A 22,363-nucleotide genomic window follows, 5' to 3' on the forward strand; every position below is an offset into this window, starting at 1 on the left:
AGAAAATTTTATCGTAAAAGTAACTATATTTTGAGAGTGTATAGCTTTAAGTACTAAAGATTGCAAATTTGTAATTAAATTAACTTTAAACAGTTTTAATTAACTTGGCATCAGTAACCTTTTTTTTAGTAAAGTGCCCTTTGCAAGTGGCCATAGCAAAGGTCATTCTCTAGGAAAAGGAGGTGTAACATAGTTGAAGTTGTAACAGTTCATTGACATGCATAGCTAAGTATTATTATTAACCGTATTGCATCAATCGGTTCGCTATTATAAGTATTTTATGTATACACAGCAACCTATATTATATTGTATGAGTAGGCATAATAGAGTACGATAAATATAAGCGATTTATTCATTAAAGATATATTGAATACAGGTAACTTGCCGGAGTATCATTTACTACCTTTACACCCGGGAGCAAAGCCACAAGAATGCGGACAGACGCCCTGTGTCCCGGCATCTGCGGTAGCCACCAAGATCCCCGAACGGCCTCCATCACGGATCCGCAGGACCAGTGCTGCCAGCTGCCGGCCCGCGATTATTTAAAAAATGTTTCCTACCAGGATCGAACTGGTCTCCTCCTGCGTGTTAGGCAGACGTGATAACCACTACACTAAGGAAACTTGCATGGACGCGAATCCCAGACCAAATATTCGCGACGAAAAACAGAACCGCAACATTTATTCAAAGCTAGGCGCGGCAATGCCTGCATGCGGAGGGTCAGGCACGCGTGCCCAGCTGTGTGGGGCCGTGTCCCTGCAAATATCTATTTGGGGGCTCCTGTGGCCGCCCCTGCGAGTTAAAAGAATGCACTCCCACCATAAGCTACCTGGGCATACCGAGAAAGGTTGAGCCACCTGACCCTTTTTAGGGCTTAAGCCGTGTCCATAACCCACCATCTTCACGAAACCACTCTCAAGGGAACCCACCAACCTCCACGTCTCCTAAAATTACCGGGGAAAGCCGAACCCTGTTTCCTTTTCCTTTTCTTATTCCTTCCTTTTTTTTTCTCTTTCTCTTTTTTTAATCTTCTTTTTTTTTTTTTTCCCTCTATTTTCCTTCTTTCCTTCTTTGTCTTTTTCCCCCTCTCTTTTTTCCCATTATTTTTTCCCCCTCTTTTTTTTTTTTTTTTTTTATATTTTGCCTTCTCTTTTTTTGTTTTCATCCATTTTTTTATTCTTTTTTTTTTTTTTTTTATATCCTTTAACTTCTCCAAAATATACATTGATCTTAACCCTAACATTGTCGCGGACACCGCCTCTTCCGGCCGTAGATTGACTGCGACCTTCCCCGGCAGCCAGTCCGAACTCCGAACCGGGGAGGGCAGCCGAACGACCGGCCGCAGCGGGCGCTACGTGTCCCGTGTAGCGTGGAGTTGGGTTCTGTGTTGGCGGAGGATTTAGATGGGAGGAAAATGCGGCCAAGGGGTCGAGTTCATCTAAATTAATCAAATGATCGTCCGCTTGGTCCATGTTAGGAGCAATGATACTGTACAAATCAATGTCAGTATTTTAGAAACTCAAAAAAAGTTAGAAAGGGTGATGTCAGCTGTTCAGACCTTCATGAGTATGCACATTAAATTGATAAGTGAACTCGGTCATAGTTTCATCATACCATCACCCTTACGACCGTGACTGGTTCTTTGACTTTACAATTATGAAACCGTAAAAAATCTTGAACTTTAAACCCCTTTTAAAAATTACTAGTGGACTGACTTTAACGTTTTTATAGTCACGGCCGTCTACCGGCCCCTGAATCGAAAAATAAAATAATATAAAAAATTATTTTATTTAAAAAAAAATTCAAAAATCAAAACAACGGGATGCCAGACTGTTTTCGGCCAAACAGTCAAACCTTAAATTTAAATTTTTAAAGAGAGCAACCTGAACCAAGGGTTGCTGCACGCTATGGCCAAGTGCCTTAAAAAATTTAACCCTTTAAAGAAAATTTTTAAAATATATTTTTAAAAAATTTTAAAATATTTTTAAAAATACAAAAAATAAACTTTGACCCCAAGGTTAGGTTAGGGAGAGGGATTGGATGCTTGGATTTAGGTAGGGGAACTGCAGCAGTCGTCCGGACGCCCAGCACACCCGATGAACCTAGATCTGAAAAAACCCAAAATTTTCCACCCCGTGGAAAATCAGCACAACACCCAGATCCTGAAAAAACCCTGAAAAATAAAAACACCTAACCCTTACTCAAAAGAAAATTTGAGTTAATGAATAACTCAAAATACAACTTAAATTTACCACTCAAACTGAGCAGGCCTGCAACCCCTCAAATAACAGCGGAAAAATAAATAAAAAATAAAAATAAAATAAAATTTTATTTTTACGAAAAAATTTCTCAAGATATTTTTTCTCAAAAAATTCCAAGTCCCAAACTCAAAACAACAAAGAGGGTGCACTAACAGAACAATGGCAAATTCAAAAACTTACCAATTTCCGCTAGCTCGGCACAGTCACTACACAAAACCAGCAGCACTGAACAAAAAAGGCCTTAAAATCACAAATACCGCACAAACACCCTGCTTGTCGGTAATCCAGAAAATTCCCTGAAGATCCGGTGACTTCTACGACGTTCAAAACGCGAAAAGTGGCTGCTGGTCGAAAATTTCCGTGTTTTCCGTCCCCGACGGCAAAACCACGAAAAATCCAAGAAAAGCCTCGGTAACTGCGGCGAAAAGGTCCCTGACGCTTTTCCCTGGGTGTACCGGTGAAGAGAAAACTGGAACGGCCTACGGTGGACGATTCCCAACACTTCACTTTACTTTCACTTTTCACTCACTTTCACTTTTTTCACCCACTGTTCACTTTTCACTTTTCACTTTTTTCCCGATTTGAAGTCCCGAACACGCGCGCACTAACTGTCTCTCCGCTGCGAAACGACCCTTCTTTTATACTCTCCCGTATAACGAAGGTCGTTCCTGATTGGTCCGTTTGGGTTCCAAACTGCAGGGGGCGGAGCTTGTTTACGGACTCGGGTCTCTCTTAAAAGCGGGCACGAGAAAATGTACCGCGCTTGCAGATTAGCCATGGCTCTGGATTAGCCATGACTCTGTGGATTTTCTGAATCCACGACAAACATCTTATACTATTTACTATTTAATATTTACAATATCTACACCTAAACGTAATTTACGGATACCCTCTCGAGTCTGGTGGACCGGTTATTCCTCCCCCATGACCCCCTCCGCCCAATCATTAACCAAGGCCACATTACCCAGGTCCATCTTCCCCTCACGCCTTAACTGTACGGAGGCCCAGGCTATTCCTCTCTCTCTCATTTCCGTCCTCATCCTCACCCTATCATCCCTCTCACAGTCATTAATCACATGCTCACTCGACTCAACCCCTCCACCGCACTCACATTCACCCGTTCCTTCCACCAACTTAAATCTCACCAAGTACTCCCCTAGGTTGCCGTGTCCTGTTAAGAGTTGGGCACCCTTAAAGGACTGCGGCAACCTATCCCTTCCAACCTCCTTACACACCTCATATACTCTTCTTCCCTTATCCGACTTATCCCACTCCTCCTGCCACTCCTTGTGTATCCACTCCTCCATTTCCTTCTTGACCCCCTTCCTATCCCAGAGTTCGCACTCCCCAAGGTCCTCCATCGTCTTCACTTGCCAACCTGTGAGCCTCCTGGATCCCCTTATCCTTTCTTTCCACCCATTCAATCCCGATCTCCCATCCCCTCCGATTCAACTCCGCCGCTCGCCTCCTCTCCACCACTCTGTGCAGGCTAAATTCCTGCACCATACCCCAGGCCGCCTGGCTGTCGGTGACTAACAAATATCCCCCCTTTTCACACTCACTCACCACATTCACCTCAATTGCCCTTAGTTCCGCCGTCGTGCTCCCTCTCTCCCGTCCATCAAACTTGACGACTTGCCTTCCCCTCTCCACCACCACCGCAATCCTCGTCAGTCCCTCCTTCGCGCTGGCGTCCACCCATACCCTCCTGACCTCCATCACTCTCTCATTCATCCCTCTCCATACAACCCACCCTGGGTATGCCCTATCACTCTCCTTTGCGGCGTTATCCACTTTCTCTCTCTCCCTCTCACTCCGGAACCTCGCCGCTGCCTGAGCCCTCAGGTGCCACGGCGGACAGCCGCACAGCACCCTGAGCGCATCCGTGGCCACGGTGCGGTAGCACCTTACCGCAGCCAACAGAAACTTTCTCTCAGCAGCCGCGAGGTGCCTTTTTACCCTGCTATCCCTTCCCCTTGTACCCCAAATCTCACCCCCGTATAGAGCCGCCGGTGTCCCCACACACTCCATAATCATCTTCACCTTACCCTTATCCACCCGTCCCTTATTCCTACACAACCCCGTTAATTTCGTCACTACCTCTCCTACTCTCGCCCTTACTCTCCTCGCATGCTCCACAAACAACCGTTTCCTGTCTACCCTCACCCCTAACAGATCCATCCACTCGTCACACTGCACTCTCTCTACACCCACTCTAACTACCGGAGGTCGAATCCTACCTCCAAGTTCCATAAACATTGCTTTTGTTTTACCCTCATTGTACCTCATTCTACCCTTCTCCTCCCACTCTCTACACACATCCCACGTCTCCTTCCACTTCTTCTCAATCTCCTTTACAGACACCCCCGCGACCAGGACCACCTGGTCGTCGGCGAATGCCTGTCCATACACCCCCCCCCTTTCATCTTCTTTCACTACCTTCTCCAACCACTCATTCATACACACGAGCCACAGGGTTGGTCCAAGACTCGAACCCTGTGGGCATCCCCTTTCAACCTTTCTGCTAACTCTCCCACTCACCACCTCCCTATCGCACATGAAGTCCCAGGCGATCTCCCTGATCCGCCCTGAGACTCCATCCCTCCTCATTCTCTCGTCCACGTACGGCGGCCACGCCATGTTGAAGGCGTTCCTCAAGTCCAGCGCGACCGCCAGTACGTGCCATCCTCTCTCATGAAATCCATTCACTCTATCTAACACCTCCTTGAGGGCCTCCACCGTATTCTTCGACCTCCTAAACCCATACTGCCTACTACTCGTTCTCCCCTCTTTTTCATACCAATTCATCAACCTACCATTCACCAGTCTGTCCAAAATTTTTCCCAGCGTGGGTAGCAGGCTAATTGGCCTGTACCCTCCGCCAGGTTTTGGCAGCCACTTTAGTCTACCCTTCTTCCACACCCTGGGAAATATCCCGTACTCCCAACACCTGTTAAAAATCCCACGCAAACCCTCCTTCCACTCCTCCCACACATGACTCATACATTCATTAGGAATTCGATCGTCGGCGCATGCCTTCTTTTTCTTCAAATTCCTAATGACCCTTTCAATCTCCCCTTCACCAAACTCTACATCATAACAATCACCCATGACCCCGCCGGCTCTATTTACCCTATACTGCCCCCTCTCCTCGCACTCCTCCTCATTCAGCCCAGGGTGATACTCACTTATGAGCTCATTATCCCACTCATTACCTTCACACAGCTCCCTTTCGTCTCTTGCCTTATATGTCCTTTCCCCTCTCTTGACTCCCCACTTGGCCACCATTTCCCAGATTTTGTCCCAACTGTTTTCCTCCGTAAGTTCCTCCATCTCTTTATTCCTTGCTTCCTTTTTCTTTCTACGGATTTCTTTTTTTAGTTCTCTCCTTTTCCCATAATACCTGGTCCTAAACTGTACTTCCTCGTCTTTCCCCTTATTGTTTTGATACAGCCTTCTTGCGAGCAGGACTTCCCTTTTCGTTGCCTCCAGTTCATCATCCCACCATTCATTCTCCTTTCTCTCATTCACCCTATACCTCTCCCAGTCAGTACCCCCGAAATCATATTCACACTTGCTGATTTCCCTTGAAATCAGCCTCCCCTTGACCCTGAACGTCACATACTTGTGATCGCTCAGGGTCTCCTCCTCTTCCACATTCCACTCGTCAACTTCCAACCCCCTTGCCCACGTCACATCCACCCAACTACACCCGTTCGCGCTTTCAAATGTTGGTCCTTTTGTCCCAACATTCTGAAGTTCCCATCCATACATCACTGCCATGTCTAACAGCTCTTCTCCCCTTTCATCAGTGTTCACTCCCCCCCATGCTTCATTCTTAGCGTTGAAGTCCCCGGCGATAAGCAGGGGCCCTTCAACCGCTCTCCACAGCCACTCCCTCTCTTTCATTCTTCTGTTAGTTCTCCCCAATGGTTCGTCGTAAACCCCAAATACCCTTACCTCCCCCTCCCTTGTTCTCATAGTCACACTCACCACATTCTCGCTCGACTCACTCTCTATCTGCCACGCGCAGACTTCACTCTTGGTCTAGATTGCGGCCTTGCCGTCTTTCTGGCCATACCTTTTGTACCCCTTCCACTCTGTCTCTTTCTTCCAAGGTTCCGCCACAATCACCACATCCACACCCCTCTCCTCTACAAACCTCCTCATTTGCAGAGTCGCCTCTCTCCCTCTCCCCACGTTCGTTTGTAGAAACGACACCGCCATTAGTAGGCCGTGTTGTTCCTCCTTCGCTCCCACTGCCTCGCATAGACCGGACACTGCCTGTCATTCGCCGCGTGTCTACGTCGTTCCCTCTCCACCCCCAGTCTCCTACAGTTTGGACAATCCCACTCACGCTCGCATCCTCTCCCCTGATGTTCTCCCCCACATTTATAGCAACATTCAGCATCCTTGCAGTCCTTCCCGATATGTCCAAACCTACTACACCTAAAGCAGACTGTTATCTCCGTACACTCTTCAACATACACCCATACAACGTCCAGGGAAATCCTGCCCGCCTTTGCGATCCTCTTAAATGTCTCCCCTCTGAACTGTACCACTATATTTTCCTTATACTCGCTCCTGCATGGCCTTCTGTATAGTACCCTCACCCCCCTCATGCACTCATCCATACTCACACCCCCCCACAGATCCCTATTGCCTTCATAAATCCCCCTTACCAGCGCCTCGTCCGAGTACCCCTTCTCCACTCCAGTCAGCTTTAACCTAGGCATAACCCCCTCTGCCGAACCCAACCTGAAACCTTCTGCACCCTCAAACTCCCTCTTAGCCTTTTCACATTCTTCTTCGGTGTCGAAGGCCGCCACCACCTTGCCCTCTACCACCTCGCGCACCATTCTTGCCCCCTTCACCCCAGATCTTCCTATCACACCCCTCACCTCCTGTAACAACTGCTGTCCCTTCAGCTCCCCTTTCCCTACCTTCAATTCAACCCCCCTCTTCTCTGCTCTTGGTGGCGTACTCCAAGGTTCACCCTGACGATTTCTCCCCTGAGCCCTTTTCTCCCCAATTGCTTCCGCATACGTCTTCTTCTTCCTCCTCCTAGCCTCTTCCCACCCTTCTTCTGCTACACTCCCCCCCCCTTCAGTATCCGTCGTCACCATAGGAATCCTCATCTCCCTCACAACGGGCCTTTTTCGCCATATCTACATCAACCAAACTCGCACTGTCCGACTCATAACCCAACCCCATTCGCGCCTCATTCGCTCTACTCTTTCTCACCCCTGTTGTACTCTTTGGTTTCTGTCTGTCCTCGCTTGCCCCTGCCTTTGTTCCTGCTTCTTCGTATTCACTCTTCCAATTATTGTTTTTTGCCATTATCTCCTCCAGCCTCTGCCATGTCCTTTCTGCCACCTCGCCATCTCTCTCTCTTCTTTCTAGCTCCTTCCCTGCCTTCTCCGCCTCCTTCCGCAACCTCCCGTTTTCGACCTTCAACCACTCACACCTTTCTTTCAACACCGCACTCTCTTCTCGGACCTCCGCCAGTTCCTTTTCCTTTCTATTGAACCTCGCGCTAATCTCATGCATGGTTTTCATTACGTTGGCCATGTCCCCCAAATTAAATTTAATTTTACCCTTCTTAACAACCCCGGTTTGCTTAATCACCGCCTCCACCAGACTCTCAAAGGCCACTTTCTTTAAAGTGTTTTTTTCCCACCCCTCTTTACGCCCCATCGGAGTTTGAAATTCTTGCTCATCCTACTCTACATCCAACTCATCCGAACTAATTACATCCTCTATTTCTATTTCCGTTTCCTTTTCCTCTTCTAACTGCTTTGCTGACATTTCTTTCTCTACTATTCCTACTGCTATCTCTACCGACCTTTCCATTACTTCCTTCATGTATTCGTTTGGTGACCTCCTAACTTTAGAGCTCCTATTAAACGCCGCTTGTCTTATACGCTCCTCCCTATCTAATTCCTCTTTTGTTTTACCCTCGTCTTCCTCCCTTTTCCTTTTTTCCCTCTCTACTTCCCTCTCGCTATCTCTACTTCTTTCCATCTCTTTTTCTTTCGCTTTTTCCCTTTCTTTTTCCTTTTCCCTACTTAGCATTTTTTGAAGTGCCCTAATTTTAACTAGAACTTAACTAAATTTTACAATTTACAATTATTTCTAATTCAATAATTTACAACCTTATTCCTCCACTTATATAAATTTACACTTTTTGTGACCAAATTTACACTCGCAGCCTATTTGCAAAAAAAAATTTTTTTTTTTTTTTTACAAACTGAAGCTCAGGTCCCGGGCTGTACGCTCCCACTCACTGCGCAGGCCTATCGCCTCCGCGCATGCGTCTTTAACACGAAAAACTGTTTTATTATCTTGATCTACCTGTGATGACCCCAAGAACAAAATTTATACAACTGCGCAGCGGTAGAACCTACTGCGCATGCCCAAATATGCAAAAAACGAACTGACCCCCCCAAACGCTGCTACTCAATGTCCGTGACGTAATTTACACCTCTGCGCATAGGCAGGACCTACTGCGCATGACGAAAACCGTCAAAAACCCGCTGACACTTCTGATCGGTTCTCCTTAACCTTAGTATCAAAATGTATGCAACTGCGCAGAAGTATTACCTACTGCGCAGGTAATACATACAATACAAAGTACAAAAAACAAACTAACACTTCTAACCGATACCTATCAACACTCCTAACATTAATTAGACCACTGCGCAGAGCCAAGTCCCTTGCGCATGCGTATTCCGCACTAAAAACTATTTAGGCCCTAAAAAGTATTCTGTGCCTTATCCACTGGTAACTTAACCTATTTTAATTGACCTAAGTATAAAACTGTGCCTGTTATTCACAAAAAATGATTTTCTCAAAAATCCATAAAAGCCCCCACCCCTTCTATACCCTCGTACAAAATCAGCGCTCCACGAAGCCGTTTGTCCCCCAAAATCCACTGACAGTTATTTCAACCCCCCCAAAAGAATTTCCACCCCAGAACACCCTTAAGTCCAGAAATTCAACCCTCAATGCTGCTCCGTTAAGAAGTTATGTTGAATCCCGATTTACGTGCCCCCAGTTTAAGTCCCCAATTCACAAAATAATTGCAAGTCCCTAATTTTAAAAGTCCCGAACACCGCGATTTATACCAAGTCGATTAACGTTCCGACAAAATAACGTGCCGTTAATTTCGTAACGCTATCAGGAATACAGAAATAATCCTCCAAGAAGTTCCTCGCCTACTCGCCGCTCCAATTCCCTTTAATGGCGTCCAATAACCGCCCACCGCCAATCAGACCAGACCCAAGCTGACTCCTCCCAAACGACACAAAATAAAATGGCGTCCGAGCCGCTGTTCGAATCTATGGCTCCGCCCACAACCAGGGTTGTCCACTTTTATACCAATCTACCGTTTCAGTAGAAAGTCAGCCGTGCACCGATTTCAATACCCGCCGTACATCCACCTCGCCTCCTTCCTCTACCCGATCAACGTGCACATAGCCTGCCTCGACGGCTATGGCCTCATAATCCGCCGTTTTGGGGACAGCAGACGGATGGGGAGCATAGTTGCTGATCGCCCGGGCGAATGCCTCGAGGCGGCGGGCATGGAGCACATCACCTACGTCAAGCAGAGCGTCTACTTTGTCGTGCAGGACGCACTGGCTGTGCGGGCCGACATAGCGGAGTATGCCTCCGGCAGGCGGAAGGGGCTGCTTGATAAGTTCCTGGGCGGCTGCACCCCGGATGCGGGCGAATTTATAAGGGTGGTGGACAGTGCCCCGGGGGATGTAAACGGCCGCTGCACGCAGATAATAGTCGCCGATGTAGCGGGGTGGAGATTCATACTGCACGATGGGTGAGCCTGCAGCACGCCGTATAACCGCTCTGTGAAGGCCGGGGTGCCTGCGCGCCTGTGTTTCGGTTGGAGTCTGTCCACTCTACGGATGCACGGTGTGCGGGAGTGGTCCTGGGTTTTTGCAGCTTAATAAAGTGTTACTTGATACGCGTGCCGGATGTCTTTTTTGTTTGGGGCGGCCATATCCCGGGAGCAAAGCCACAAGAATGCGGACAGACGCCCTGTGTCCCGGCATCTGCGGTAGCCACCAAGATCCCCGAACGGCCTCCATCACGGATCCGCAGGACCAGTGCTGCCAGCTGCCGGCCCGCGATTATTTAAAAAATGTTTCCTACCAGGATCGAACTGGTCTCCTCCTGCGTGTTAGGCAGACGTGATAACCACTACACTAAGGAAACTTGCATGGACGCGAATCCCAGACCAAATATTCGCGACGAAAAACAGAACCGCAACATTTATTCAAAGCTAGGCGCGGCAATGCCTGCATGCGGAGGGTCATGCACGCGTGCCCAGCTGTGTGGGGCCGTGTCCCTGCAAATATCTATTTGGGGGCTCCTGTGGCCGCCCCTGCGAGTTAAAAGAATGCACTCCCACCATAAGCTACCTGGGCAGTAGTAAACAGCAGCCTAACAGTGCCAACGCAAATGGCAAGCGTATGTGGCCACGGCTTAGTCGGCAGCCCGGCTCCCACCTTGCGGGCGGCTGTTGCATTCAATTTCAACAAAGTCGTCTGTCTTAAAGCTCCGCGGGCATCTAACACAGCGTACTTCCGTGCTGGACACCTCCAGCTTGGCCGCCTCCAATGGCCCAAACTTGCTCTGCATGCTCCTAAGCGCCTTCAAAATTTCCTCTGGCCTCATGGGGGTGCATTCAGAATAATTTATATGCCAGGACAGTGGGTTGGCTGTGCTGCGAGCAGGCTTTCGTCCATCTCGCGCCCCTCCAGCGGCCCGGCCAGATATTTGCACGGATGCCGAAGCACGGAAGGACCCCGAATAGGGCTCGCAAAATAGGAAGGCGTGGCTTGTGGGCCGGAGTAAGAGGCTGCAGTCTGCCCAGAGACGCAAGATTCTGCTTCGAGAATTTATTGCCTCTCAGATGCCGGCCATGACACATGGCAGGGCGGTGCGCAGACGTGTTAGGCCATTTTGCGGAAGGGCCTTGGCATATTGGGTCGCTAAATTGGCATTAGGCGCCTTGGGCACTGCTGCCAGACAGAAGGCTGCGCGCCCTCTCGGCTATTTCCCTGCTAATGGGCACTGCCTCCTTCTGTAGGATATCGATGTGCTCCATACCGACCTCTATGGAGGCGAGGGCCATGGAGCTGTACAGTTCATCTCTAGGGCCCGTGCACCCAGCGATTAATCCGCGGGTCCCCTCGGCACACAGCAGCACATCTATTCGCTGGCAGTCGTCGTGCCAGGACGACCCCGGGGTTGCGCCTCCCTCCTCCAGCACATATCTCAGCCCCTGGGCTTTAATGTAGATGTTGGGGAATATGAAGTCAAAGTCTATGCACTCCATCGCCCGCACCTCCAGTTCCAGTATCTCATCGAGCTCGCTCTGCCCGCATCCTGCATTGAGCAGCAGACGGTCGAGAAGTGCGTGGACGTCCTCAAACTTGCAGCCAGAACAGACAGAGATGCGCCAGGATCCCCGGGTTGCTGGTGAGGCTGTCTCCCAGGCGGTAATAGAGGAGGATCGCCGTGCACCTCACGGCCAGTGGAAGATCAAATCTGGCTGTGGTGGCCGCAAGCATTTTCGGGATGGACATGGGTGAAATTGGCAGGACGGTCATATGGGGAGGGGCCGCAGATAGGTGCGCGTGGCATACCTCGTTGGCCCATATGCGAGGGCGGATCCAGGGAGCATCCGCGGCATGGGCTCTCATTGTGGGCGTAGTCTAGGTAGCGGTACCCGGCATGCTATGTGCGCCAGGAGTAGGCATCGCCAGAGAGATACTCTTGCGCAAAGAGAGGCGGCGCAGGCGATTTTGGATGGAGCGGACACAGCGAACCAGGATGGGCCGTCCAAACGGCGGGAGGCGCAAGTGTCAATCCGTGCGGATGGCAGTGGCGAATCACCAGAGACGCCCGGCCGACAGAGGTACAGCTAATAATTGACCCGCAATAAATCCACTCTTCCGTTGTGGCCTTGCGTCTGGTAATGGGCAGGAGGATGGTAAACTGGCACAAATATCCTGCCTTATTCCCGGTCTTTTATATCATATCAACCTATGTGTCGTAGAAGAAACCTGCCACGAGTGGGTTTTATTTAAAAATTTGGGTATATGCCTCAGCGCGATGTGCAGCGGTACTTTCCGTGCCCAGCCGGCAGGAGTGCGGACACCCGCCAGCCGCCTGTGCGGCGCATTTTCGGGCAGGCCAAAATTTTACTTCGCACAATTCCAGCATAACAAAGCCAGCCCATGAAGGACATTGGGATTGTGGGCCTGGGGGTCATGGGCTCCAGTCTTGCACAGAACCTGGCAGACAGGTCATACACGGTGCATGCATTCAACAGGACACAGTCCAAAACCGACGCGCTGGTGGCGCGCTCGCATGGGATCAAGGGGCACCGCTCTGTGCAGGAGATGGTGGGCGCGCTCTCTCGGCCCAGGAAGATTATTATTATGGTGCCGGCTTGGCGCGTTGTGGACAAGATGCTTGGGGAGCTTGATGGCCACCTGGACGAAGACGACATTGTGGTTGACGGAGGCAACAGCGACTACAAGGACACTATCCGCAGGGGCGGGGAGCACCGCTACGCCTTTGTGGGGTGCGGTATTTCGGGCGGAGAGGAGGGTGCCCGACACGGGCCGTTGATGATGGTGGGCTGCAGGAAGGATGCATATGGAGTCATCGGGTCTGTGTTGGAGGAGATAAGCTGCAGCTACGGCGGCGTTTCCTGCTGTGGCTGGCTGGGAGAGGACGGTGCGGGCCATTTTGTAAAGACGGTGCACAATGGCATCGAGTACTGCGAGATGCAGCTTTTGCAGGAGGTGTTCAACATGGTGGCGGCGGGGGAGAGCAGCGCTGATTCGGCGGTGGATGCAGCGCGGCGCGTTCTGGCCGACTGGAACGCAGGCGAGCTTGAGAGCTATCTGGTGGATATCTGCATGAGGATACTGAGTAAGAAGGTTGGCGCGGAATATGCACTGAACATGATAGACGACGATGCCGAGCAGAAGGGCACCGGGAAGATGTGCGTGGTGGCGAGCATAGAGGCCGCGGTTGATACGGTGCTGATGGCTGAATCTGTTATGGCGCGCTTTTTGTCCGCCAGCAAGGCGAAGAGAGTCAGGTTTGCCGAGCACATGGGAGGCCGCGCCGGCGCACGGCCCGTGGATTGCAGCCGGCTGAAGAGCGCCTTCTACCTCTGCAAGATGGTGAGCTTCGTGCAGAGATTTGCGCTACTTAGGGCCAAGGCAGGCGAGCATGGGTGGCCCTATCAGACAGGGCATATATGCGACATATGGCGCAATGGCTGCATCCTGCGGAGTAGCTTTTTGGAGGTGATGAAGGAGATGTCCAAGCACGAGACTCTGGAGCTATCGCCTGCGTTCGTTGAGGCCGCCAAGGAGAGGATCTGCGATCTCAAGGAGGTGTGCAGATATGCGGTTGATAATTGGATTTATGCGCCGGTTTTTACGAGCTGTCTCATGTGGCTGAATGGACTTGGGATGGGCGAGATGAATGGGAGCCTCGTGCAGGCGATGCGCGATTATTTTGGCAGGCACGGCGTGGTGCTGAAGAGCGGGATGTCTACAAACATTGAGTGGGATTAGGTAAATTGTGTGTGCTTGTTTAATTTTTAGCCTAGTAGCTGCTGAAGGCCTTGCCTGTTGCTGGTCGGTGCCGAGTCGTCCAGCGGGGAAGGCCGAGCTGCGGAGGTGGTCTACTGCCGGCCACTCAAATTTTATATTTGGAGTGGAAGCCATACTTGATAGGCATGCCACGCCCCTTCTTTACGGGGATATGCTGGACACCATCCCCAGTTCTTTTGAGGCTGTTCGGCGCCGACATAACAGCGGCCGTCGCCGGGCAATTTATTACCTGGGCCCGGCTCCAGCAATAAATGCGCATCTAGCATCTATCTTATACGCCTTCCCATGTCGCGCCCCCGGTCCCCGGCTGCCCGGCACACAAAAATATTACAGCCCCATTTTGACCCATCCATCACATGGAGACAACAAATGACGGGTTCACATTCAGGAGGGTTTCCACCAACAAGGTGGAGCGCGTCGAGATGAAGTGCAGGTCCATGGAGCCGCGAGCTGCCAAGTCGAGCGCTTTTGAGATGGGCGGGTTTACTTTCAGAAAGGTCGGCAAGAAGGCGGCAGGCAGGCCCGGCGTAACGGTCGATCTTGCACATAAAGCACCCAGCCAGCCAGATGGTGCGGGTGGGACGGACCGCAGTAGCACGGCGCACGGTAAGCTTGTGTGCAAGACGGCCAAGAAAAGAAGAACCATACAAATGGAAGAGTGTCTAGATCTTTCTACCGATTCTGAGAAAGATGTCTCCACGAGCCCCCCCAAGGACCTCTATGCCGGGCCGGCTGCTGCGCCGGTGGCAGTAAGGTCGAGTGAGATCCACAAGAGGGTGGCCGACGGAAACATAAACAGCCTGGTGAAGAAGTGCGTCAGGTTTTTAAAGGACGACAGCCCGTACGCCTATGAGATATCTACGTATTGCAACGGCAACTACTTCAGCGACATAGACTACAGGCGTGACATAGAAAGCACGCAGGCGCGGATAGATGCAGTGCAGAGCAAGATATCCAAGTGGAACAGGATCTATGAAGAGCGCAGCGGCAGGACAGAGGTGGCGCGCTATATAGCACGCTAAGGGACAGGGAGCTGTTCGACCCCACCTCTATTATTGGGGAGTTCAGGGGCAAGGCGGAGCGACTTAGGGAGCTGGAGGGCAGAATAGCCTATTTCCTGGAGGGCGCTAAGGCTAAGAGTGAGGTTATTTTGAAGAACATTTTTGGTGCTGTTGAGAATCGAACAGTTGATGCGTTATTTTTATTGAAGGCTATGAGCAAGCTGGGCAAGTGATAATAAATACGTCTGTTATTATTTATGTGTCTGCGCGTGCGCCTGTACTGGCAGGCCCCGGCGCTAAGTCTGCTGGACAACATCTATGCGGCCGCTGGGCCCTATTGCATGCATGTGTCACTCAAACCTCTCCAGCAAATCCTTGGTGTCCATCTTCTCCACATCTGTGTTTTGCTGTGTCACGATGGATGAGGCAACAAATACCTTAAAGTTCTGGTAGTTCATAACCCTCTCTTCTATGGTCTCCTTGCTTATCAGTCTGAATACATTGACAACGCGCTTCTGCCCCAGCAGGTGTGCCCTGTCCATGGCCTGCAGGTCGTTGAAGGGATTCCAGTCGTGCTCGTATTTTATATATTTTAAGCTCGTCGAGGACAAGGTCTATGGTCTTCTTGAGCTGGAAGAAGATCAGAACCTTCCTCTCGCCACACATTTCCAGAATGTCCCTCAGGGCCGATGTCTTCGATGACGGGACGCCCGGGCTGAAGTGGTGGGGATGCAATGCCGCCTTGAGCATGTTCCTGGTGAGCGAAAGCGCGTTGGCGTTCTTTAGGTGCTGGTAGCTGGTAGGGACGCCTGCCCCGCCTATGTCGGCACTATCCAGACTGGTGCTGCCCACCCGCCCCTTGTCGATCCTGCCGCCCTCCGCATTGCTGCCCATGGACACACTCGCATATACGTCCGCGTGCTCGGCAGACAGCTCCACCATTATATCCTTTATGATCTTGGGCGGCAGATCCTTCAGCACCTCCGTCTTCAGCCTGCGCATGATGAACGGCAGTACCTTCTTATGCAGCATCCCCAGCCTGCCCTCCATGACATCCACGTTCTTCTCCGTTATTTTAACCATGTAATTATTACTGAACGATGCCTCCGTCCCAAGATATCCAGGCATAATTATGTTGAACAGCGAAAACAGATCATCCACCGTATTGTGGATCGGCGTTCCTGTTAGGATAAACCTGCGGGCCGATTTTAGCATCAGCGCCTTCGTGTACAGAAGAGTAGACCTGCTCTTCAGCAGGTGGCCCTCGTCAAACACGATCATAAACCAGTCCCTGTCCGTCAGCACCCCGCCGTCCCTGCGGATGTTGTCGTAGGTGGCTATGATGATAGAAGATGACAGGCCCCTCGTTTTGGTGCTGTAGACCTGGGAGTGCCTGTTGAAGTATGTCCGCAGATATGTATGTCCAGAATACCGCTGCCGGCAGGCATTTAAAATATCTGGTAATGCTGGTCGTATGCGGCAACGGGCCAGGTGCATTCGTGCACCACAAAAAGCGGCACGGGATGGCGCGGGAGCCACCAGCCAGGGCCAGAAGAGACGGGCCTTTGTACAGGTGCATGGCGATGGCAATCCCGCCTGTGGAGGCTGGAGGAAAATTTGGGAGCTTGCTGGGGCAGGGCGCACAATAAATAAGGTGTTAACTGGAAGGAGGTATATCTGTGCGCGTCAGCACATTTTTGGTTTGGGCAGCCCCGCATGCTGTGGCAGCGATTTCCTGCTGGAAGCAACAGCAGCGCACGTTGCGGTGGCCAGCCTCATTAAAAAGCATCTCCCAAGCCGGAGTCGAACCAGCGACTCGCTGATAGCTACAATTTCTACAGTCAGCTGCTCTACCACTGAGCTATTGAGAGCCGAAATTCCGGACAAAGGCGCAGAGGAAGGCTGGCAGGCGCCGGCTGCAGCGCTCCCTGAATAGCTGCAGGAGAATATATCCAATGAAATAGATCCAGAACCATTCTAAAATCTAAAACATACGGGGCGGCAATCAGGCCTGCACTGCCGAGCATCCTGCACGGGAACCTGCGCGCCAGTCTTGAATTAAGTACATTTATTTTTTGTCTGGGCCGCAGTACGAATTTTTGATCGAGAAGATAATGTTACGATTTTCCCGTGGGTTCACACAAAGTCAGTTTAACTCAACAATTATTAACTTTATTAATACTTCAAAACACTCCGTACAATAATTAACACAGCTACTAAAAACACTACTACAATTCCACAATTATTCCGCTATTTAAACTTTACCGCGTTTCCAAATTCACTACTACTGCGGTCGAGACCGCGTCTTTTATATTCGCAAACCACGTTCTAGAATGACCGCGAAACGCTTCGCGGGTTGCCTTGACCATTCAAGAATTTTCCAGGTGCGGCGCTTCCTAACTGTGGCCTACGTTAATACGCGCCCGGCCAGATATTGCGGCGCATCGGTTTCATCCCGAGGCGAGCGCTCGTTAAGAAGTATCGAGCATAGTAGGCCCAGACCGTAACACTGCCCCCCCCCTCTTAAAGCTGATCGTCCCGATCCGCTTCATCTAATCCCTGGTATTTCTTGAGTCTGTCCAGATGGACAATTTTCATCTTGCCTTTGGGGCTGCGTTGGACTCTGTACACGACGTCGTTTAACCTTTTTACCACATTGTAAGGTCCCTCCCAAACAGGTGTTAATTTCGGTGATTTGCCTTTCTTCCTCTGAGGGTTAAACAACCAAACTTTATCATCCTTCTGGAACCCTCCCGAATTGGCCCTCAGATCATAACGAGCTTTCATCTTATCGCTAGCTAGATTCAAACTTTCCCTGACCAGATGATGGATGTTCAGTAATCTGTCTTGCAACTCGTCAACGTAGTTCTCAATGTTCGTGCTTTGGCCTGTTGGAGATCCGAACACCACATCACATGGAAGTCGCAGTTCTCGACCAAACAGAACTTTAGATGGTGACTGTCCCGTTGAGTTGTGGACTGCTGCTCTATAAGCCATCAAGAAGAGCAGAATATGCTGGTCCCAATCTTTCTGATGCTGATCAACAACCTTTGAGAGATGTTGCTCTATGGTCTTATTAAATAATGAAGCGGCGTTGTTCGGGTCTTCCTAATGCCTAGCAGGTCACAGAGCCTCTGAAAGAGCTTGGACTCAAAGTTTCGTCCCTGATCAGAGTGTAACTCCAACGGCACACCAAATCTACTGAAGACATTTTCGACGAGAATATCAGCGACTGTGCTGGCTTCTTGATTTGGAATCGCAAACACCTCAGGCCATTTGCTAAAGTAATCCATGGCAACAAGAATGTACTTGTTGCCTCTGTTGGTCTCAGGAAAAGGCCCAGCAACGTCTATGGCTAAACGTTCGAACGGCAATCCTACGTTGTACTGCTTCATAGGCCCCCGGGATCTCGTCTGTGGTCCGTGGCTAGCTGCACAAATGGAACATTGTCGACACCATGATTTCACGTCTTGGCAGTAGTTCACCCAGTAAAAGCGTTGCCGGATTTTGTCCAAAGTCTTATTTACTCCCAAATGAGCACCAGTCTTTCCATTGTGCATTTCCTCCAGTACGTGGTCGACCCTTCCTCTGGGAACTACCAGCTGCTTCCTTATCTCTTTTCCATCGGCACTCTCCCAAGCTCTTTTTAGCAAGCCGCCTTCAACCACAAGCGAGTCCCACTGAGCCCAAAGTGCTTTGAACGTCAGGCCTTTGCTAGAGATTTCTTGCCATGTTGGTCTTGGCTCGCTTTGTTCCTTTCTCAACAACAATGGGCCTATGTCGCTGTCTTCTAGTTGATCCTTCCTAATCTCATCGGTACTCCATTCATCATTGGTCTTCAGCTGAACCATTCTGATGGACACAACGCCTTCACGTTGTTCCGCTTTCTGGCAATGTTTGCATTCTTCGGCGCAAGGTCTTCTTGATAGAGCATCTGCGTTATTATGCAGCTTTCCGGGTCGATGCTTGATGTTGAAATTATACTGCTGGAGTTTTTCAAGCCATCTTGCTACTTGTCCTTCCGGTTGTTTCATTCCGAGGAGCCACTTGAGTGCCGCATGGTCAGTCCTTATCAAAAATTCCTGTCCGTACAAGTACTTGTGAAAGTGATCGACTGATTTTACTATTGCCAGTAGCTCTTTTCTCGTTACACAGTAGTTCCGTTCTGCTTTGGTAAGTTTCCTACTGAAGTATTCTATGACATGTTCTTCTCCGTTTTGGACTTGAGACAATACAGCTCCAATACCAGAATTACTGGCATCTGTGTCTAAAATGAACTTTCCTTTTGGTTGTGGATAACTGAGGATGGGACTGGAGCAAAGTGATGCCTTTAATCTTCTGAACGCCTGATCACATTGGGTATTCCAACAGTAGGGTGTTTTGTCCTCAGTAAGTTGATGTAGCGGAGCTGCGATGTTGGCAAATCCTTCCACAAACCGTCTGTAGTAGGTGGCAAGTCCTAGAAAGCTTCTGAGTTCGTGTTTATCCTTTGGTACTGGCCATTCTCTAATTGCTTGGATCTTCTTGTCGTCCGTCTGGATTCCGTCGATCGTCACCACATGCCCAAGGAATTCGACTTGCTTTTGGAAGAACCAACACTTTTTGGCGTTCAATCGAAGATGGGCACCACCTATTCTAGCAAATACTTCTTGCAAGTTGTCCAGATGTTCTTCAAAAGTTTTTCCCATCACCATGATATCGTCCAGATAAACCAAGCAAGTCTTCCAGTTAAGGCCACGAAGCACAATTTCCATTAGTCTTTCAAACGTAGCAGGAGCATTACAAAGTCCGAAGGGCATCACATTGAATTGGTACAGCCCATTTCCAGCAGAAAAAGCAGTCTTTTCCTTATCTTGCTCCTCAATGCCAACTTGCCAGTACCCACTCTTCAAATCTAAAGTAGAAAACCAACAGGATCCTGCCAAAGTCGTCAGTGTGTCGTCGATACGGGGAAGTGGATAGCTGTCCTTTTTGGTCCCGTCATTCAGTTTTCGGTAATCTACACAAAATCTGCTTGATCCATCTTTCTTAGTGACCAGAACAACAGGTGATGACCAAGGGCTGCAGGATTCTTCTATAACTCCGTCGTCAAGCATCCTGTCCACTAATTCCTGCACTTCCTGTTGTTTGGCTATTGGTAGTCTCCTAGGTGGTTGTCGAATCGGTTGTGCATTGCCGGTGTTAATTCGGTGTTTTACAATGGTAGTTTTTCCCATATTGTTCGGTGTTCCAAATATACTACCATGGTCCAAAATCAGTTTCCGAGCCTTCTTCAGTTGTGGTGTTGACAGATGTTTCCAGGTCTTTTCAAGTTCATTTAAGAGCTTGTTTTCCCCCAACTGCTCCTCCTGTTCTGGTAACCCATCGCAATTGGTTATTTTGACTACAGGCTCGAATACCGCAATAATTTCGCCTTTGTTAATTTTTACGTCGTCTGAAAAAATGTTTGCAACTCTTATTGGGACTTCACTTCCTCCATTTACAAGTGATTTCCCAATGAGGCATCTTCCTGGTCGGTCCGGGTTTCGTACAAGTCCAACACAGCTCCCAGAATTCTGCTCCAATTGTCCAATAATTATTTGCTCGGAATTGCCGCTTATTTTTACTGTCTGAGATGCCAAAACATTAATGGGTGACTCACAGCGGTGACTGGTTGACAGGATGAACTCTTCACTTCCAAACCTTAGGATATTTTGTTCGGGATCAAAAGAAAATCCATGTTGACGAATCAGGTCCATTCCCAGAATAAATTCATCTTCAATATCCGCTACTAACACAGTGTGGTAAAACGTAATCCTTCCAAGGCAAATCTTGACTGTTATTTCTCCTAAAACTTTAGCCGATTCTCCAGTCACAGTGCGCAGGAGAATACTTCTTCGTAAAGGCTTAATTTGACTTTTATCCACAAGGTTTGACCGGATCAAAGATACTGCCGCACCGGTATCCAAAGTAAAAGTAACGTTCATCGCATCCACCTTTCCATCTACGTTCAGGCTTCCCATTGATCTACCCAGGCTTCTGATGGAGATAATTCTGGGGGCTTTGTCTTCGCTAGTCAACATTCGCCCCGTAATGTTGACTAGTGGGAGTTTTCCTGGTCCCTCCTGGATGGTTGTACGTCCCTCGTTGGAGAGCGGGACGGTATCCTTACTCGACAATCTCGTTTGATGTGTCCCGTACGTCCGCATCGATAACACTCCACTCTAGTGATCGGGCGTGACCGTTCTAACTGTGTGGAAAGACCATTTCCTAATGCTGCCATTTGTTGCACTAATTGGCCGAACATTGATTTAATTTCATTCATTGGTGTAGCAGCATGATCGGCTGGCGGTTCTCTCTCCTCTTGAATAGTCACGGCCCTGATCCTTGGCTTTAAGTCATTGCACGCAGCTTCAACTTCCAGCGCTCGAACTAGTAATTCGCTGCTGTTGCTTCCTTTGAACATCTTCAGCATTTTCTTTACTTCCAGATCTCGAATCCCATCTACAAAACACTGTGCCACAAGTTCTTCTTGGATTTCATCCGGGACGGCTGGGTAAGCCAGATGCACAAGGCGACGAATTTCGGCCTCAAACTCTTGTAAATTTTCACCAGTTTTCTGCAGTCTTGCCTTTAATTGTGTTTGGTACACTCCTTTCCTATGCTGATCCCCATAACGTCGTTCTAATGCAGCTACTAATGCGTCATAGTTGCTTTGTTGGGCGATAGGCAGAGTCTGTAACAGCTCCAATGCAGGTCCTCGTAATGCCACCACCAGTGCTACAGCCTTTTCCTCGTTACTCCATCTATTTGCATTTGCAGCGGCCTCAAATTGGAGTTGGTACGTTGCCCATGAAGTTTGACCGTCGTATGTGGGAGGCTTGATCTTGTTGAGCCCGTTTCCGGTGATTACTGTAGAGCTGCTCTGCTGTCAATTTTCTGCTCTAAGTCACGTAACTTTATCTCGACATCATTCTGGATTTTATTAATGTCCTCCCGAACATCATTAATGTCCTCCCGAACATCGTTCTGAATTTTATTAATGTCCTCCCGAACATCGTTCTGAATTTTATTAATGTCCTCCCGAACATCGTCTAATTTTACCTGAATGTCATATTCCATCTTTTTGAGACTATGGGATACATACTCTTGGATTTCTGTTTTGGTCCCCGCTAGACCATTCAATATTTCTACGTTACGTTTTTCTTGCCGCTCTCTATCTTCTTGACGCATTTCTATATCTTGTTGTAGCATTCTTTCTTGTTGTTGTCGAATCCTTTCTTGTTCTTCCTTGTCTTGTTGTCGAATCCTTTCTTGTTCTTCCTTCTCTTGTTGTCGAATCCTTTCTTGTTCTTCCTTGTCTTGTTGTCGAATTTTTTCTTGTTCTTCCTTGTCTTGTTGTCGATTTTGTTTAAGCATTTCCATCATAGCTGCAAGTTGGGCCTCCATGTTTGCACTTTGA

The 22,363-nt window shown here is 49.3% G+C and overlaps 1 protein-coding gene and 3 non-coding genes across 4 annotated transcripts; 1 reads left to right on the forward strand and 3 right to left on the reverse strand.

Moving 5' to 3' along the window:
- Positions 1-550: 550 nt before the first annotated feature.
- Positions 551-623, reverse strand: TRNAV-AAC (transfer RNA valine (anticodon AAC)). The gene has a single exon. It is a non-coding gene; the product is annotated as a tRNA-Val (tRNA).
- A 9,797-nt stretch (positions 624-10,420) lies between these two features.
- On the reverse strand, positions 10,421-10,493 carry TRNAV-AAC (transfer RNA valine (anticodon AAC)). The gene has a single exon. It is a non-coding gene; the product is annotated as a tRNA-Val (tRNA).
- Positions 10,494-12,523: 2,030 nt separating this feature from the next.
- Positions 12,524-13,882, forward strand: LOC145737919 (6-phosphogluconate dehydrogenase, decarboxylating-like). Its single transcript, XM_081992756.1, has one exon. It carries the CDS (start codon positions 12,524-12,526, stop codon positions 13,880-13,882), a length of 1,359 nt encoding a protein of 452 aa, XP_081848882.1.
- A 2,828-nt stretch (positions 13,883-16,710) lies between these two features.
- Positions 16,711-16,793, reverse strand: TRNAY-GUA (transfer RNA tyrosine (anticodon GUA)). The gene is given in 2 exon segments: positions 16,711-16,746; positions 16,758-16,793. It is a non-coding gene; the product is annotated as a tRNA-Tyr (tRNA).
- Positions 16,794-22,363: the final 5,570 nt, after the last annotated feature.

Source organism: Ips typographus, linkage group LG14 (genome assembly GCF_016097725.1).
Source record: "Ips typographus isolate SLU linkage group LG14, UJ_Ityp_2.0, whole genome shotgun sequence".
NCBI classification, from domain to species: domain Eukaryota; kingdom Metazoa; phylum Arthropoda; class Insecta; order Coleoptera; family Curculionidae; genus Ips; species Ips typographus.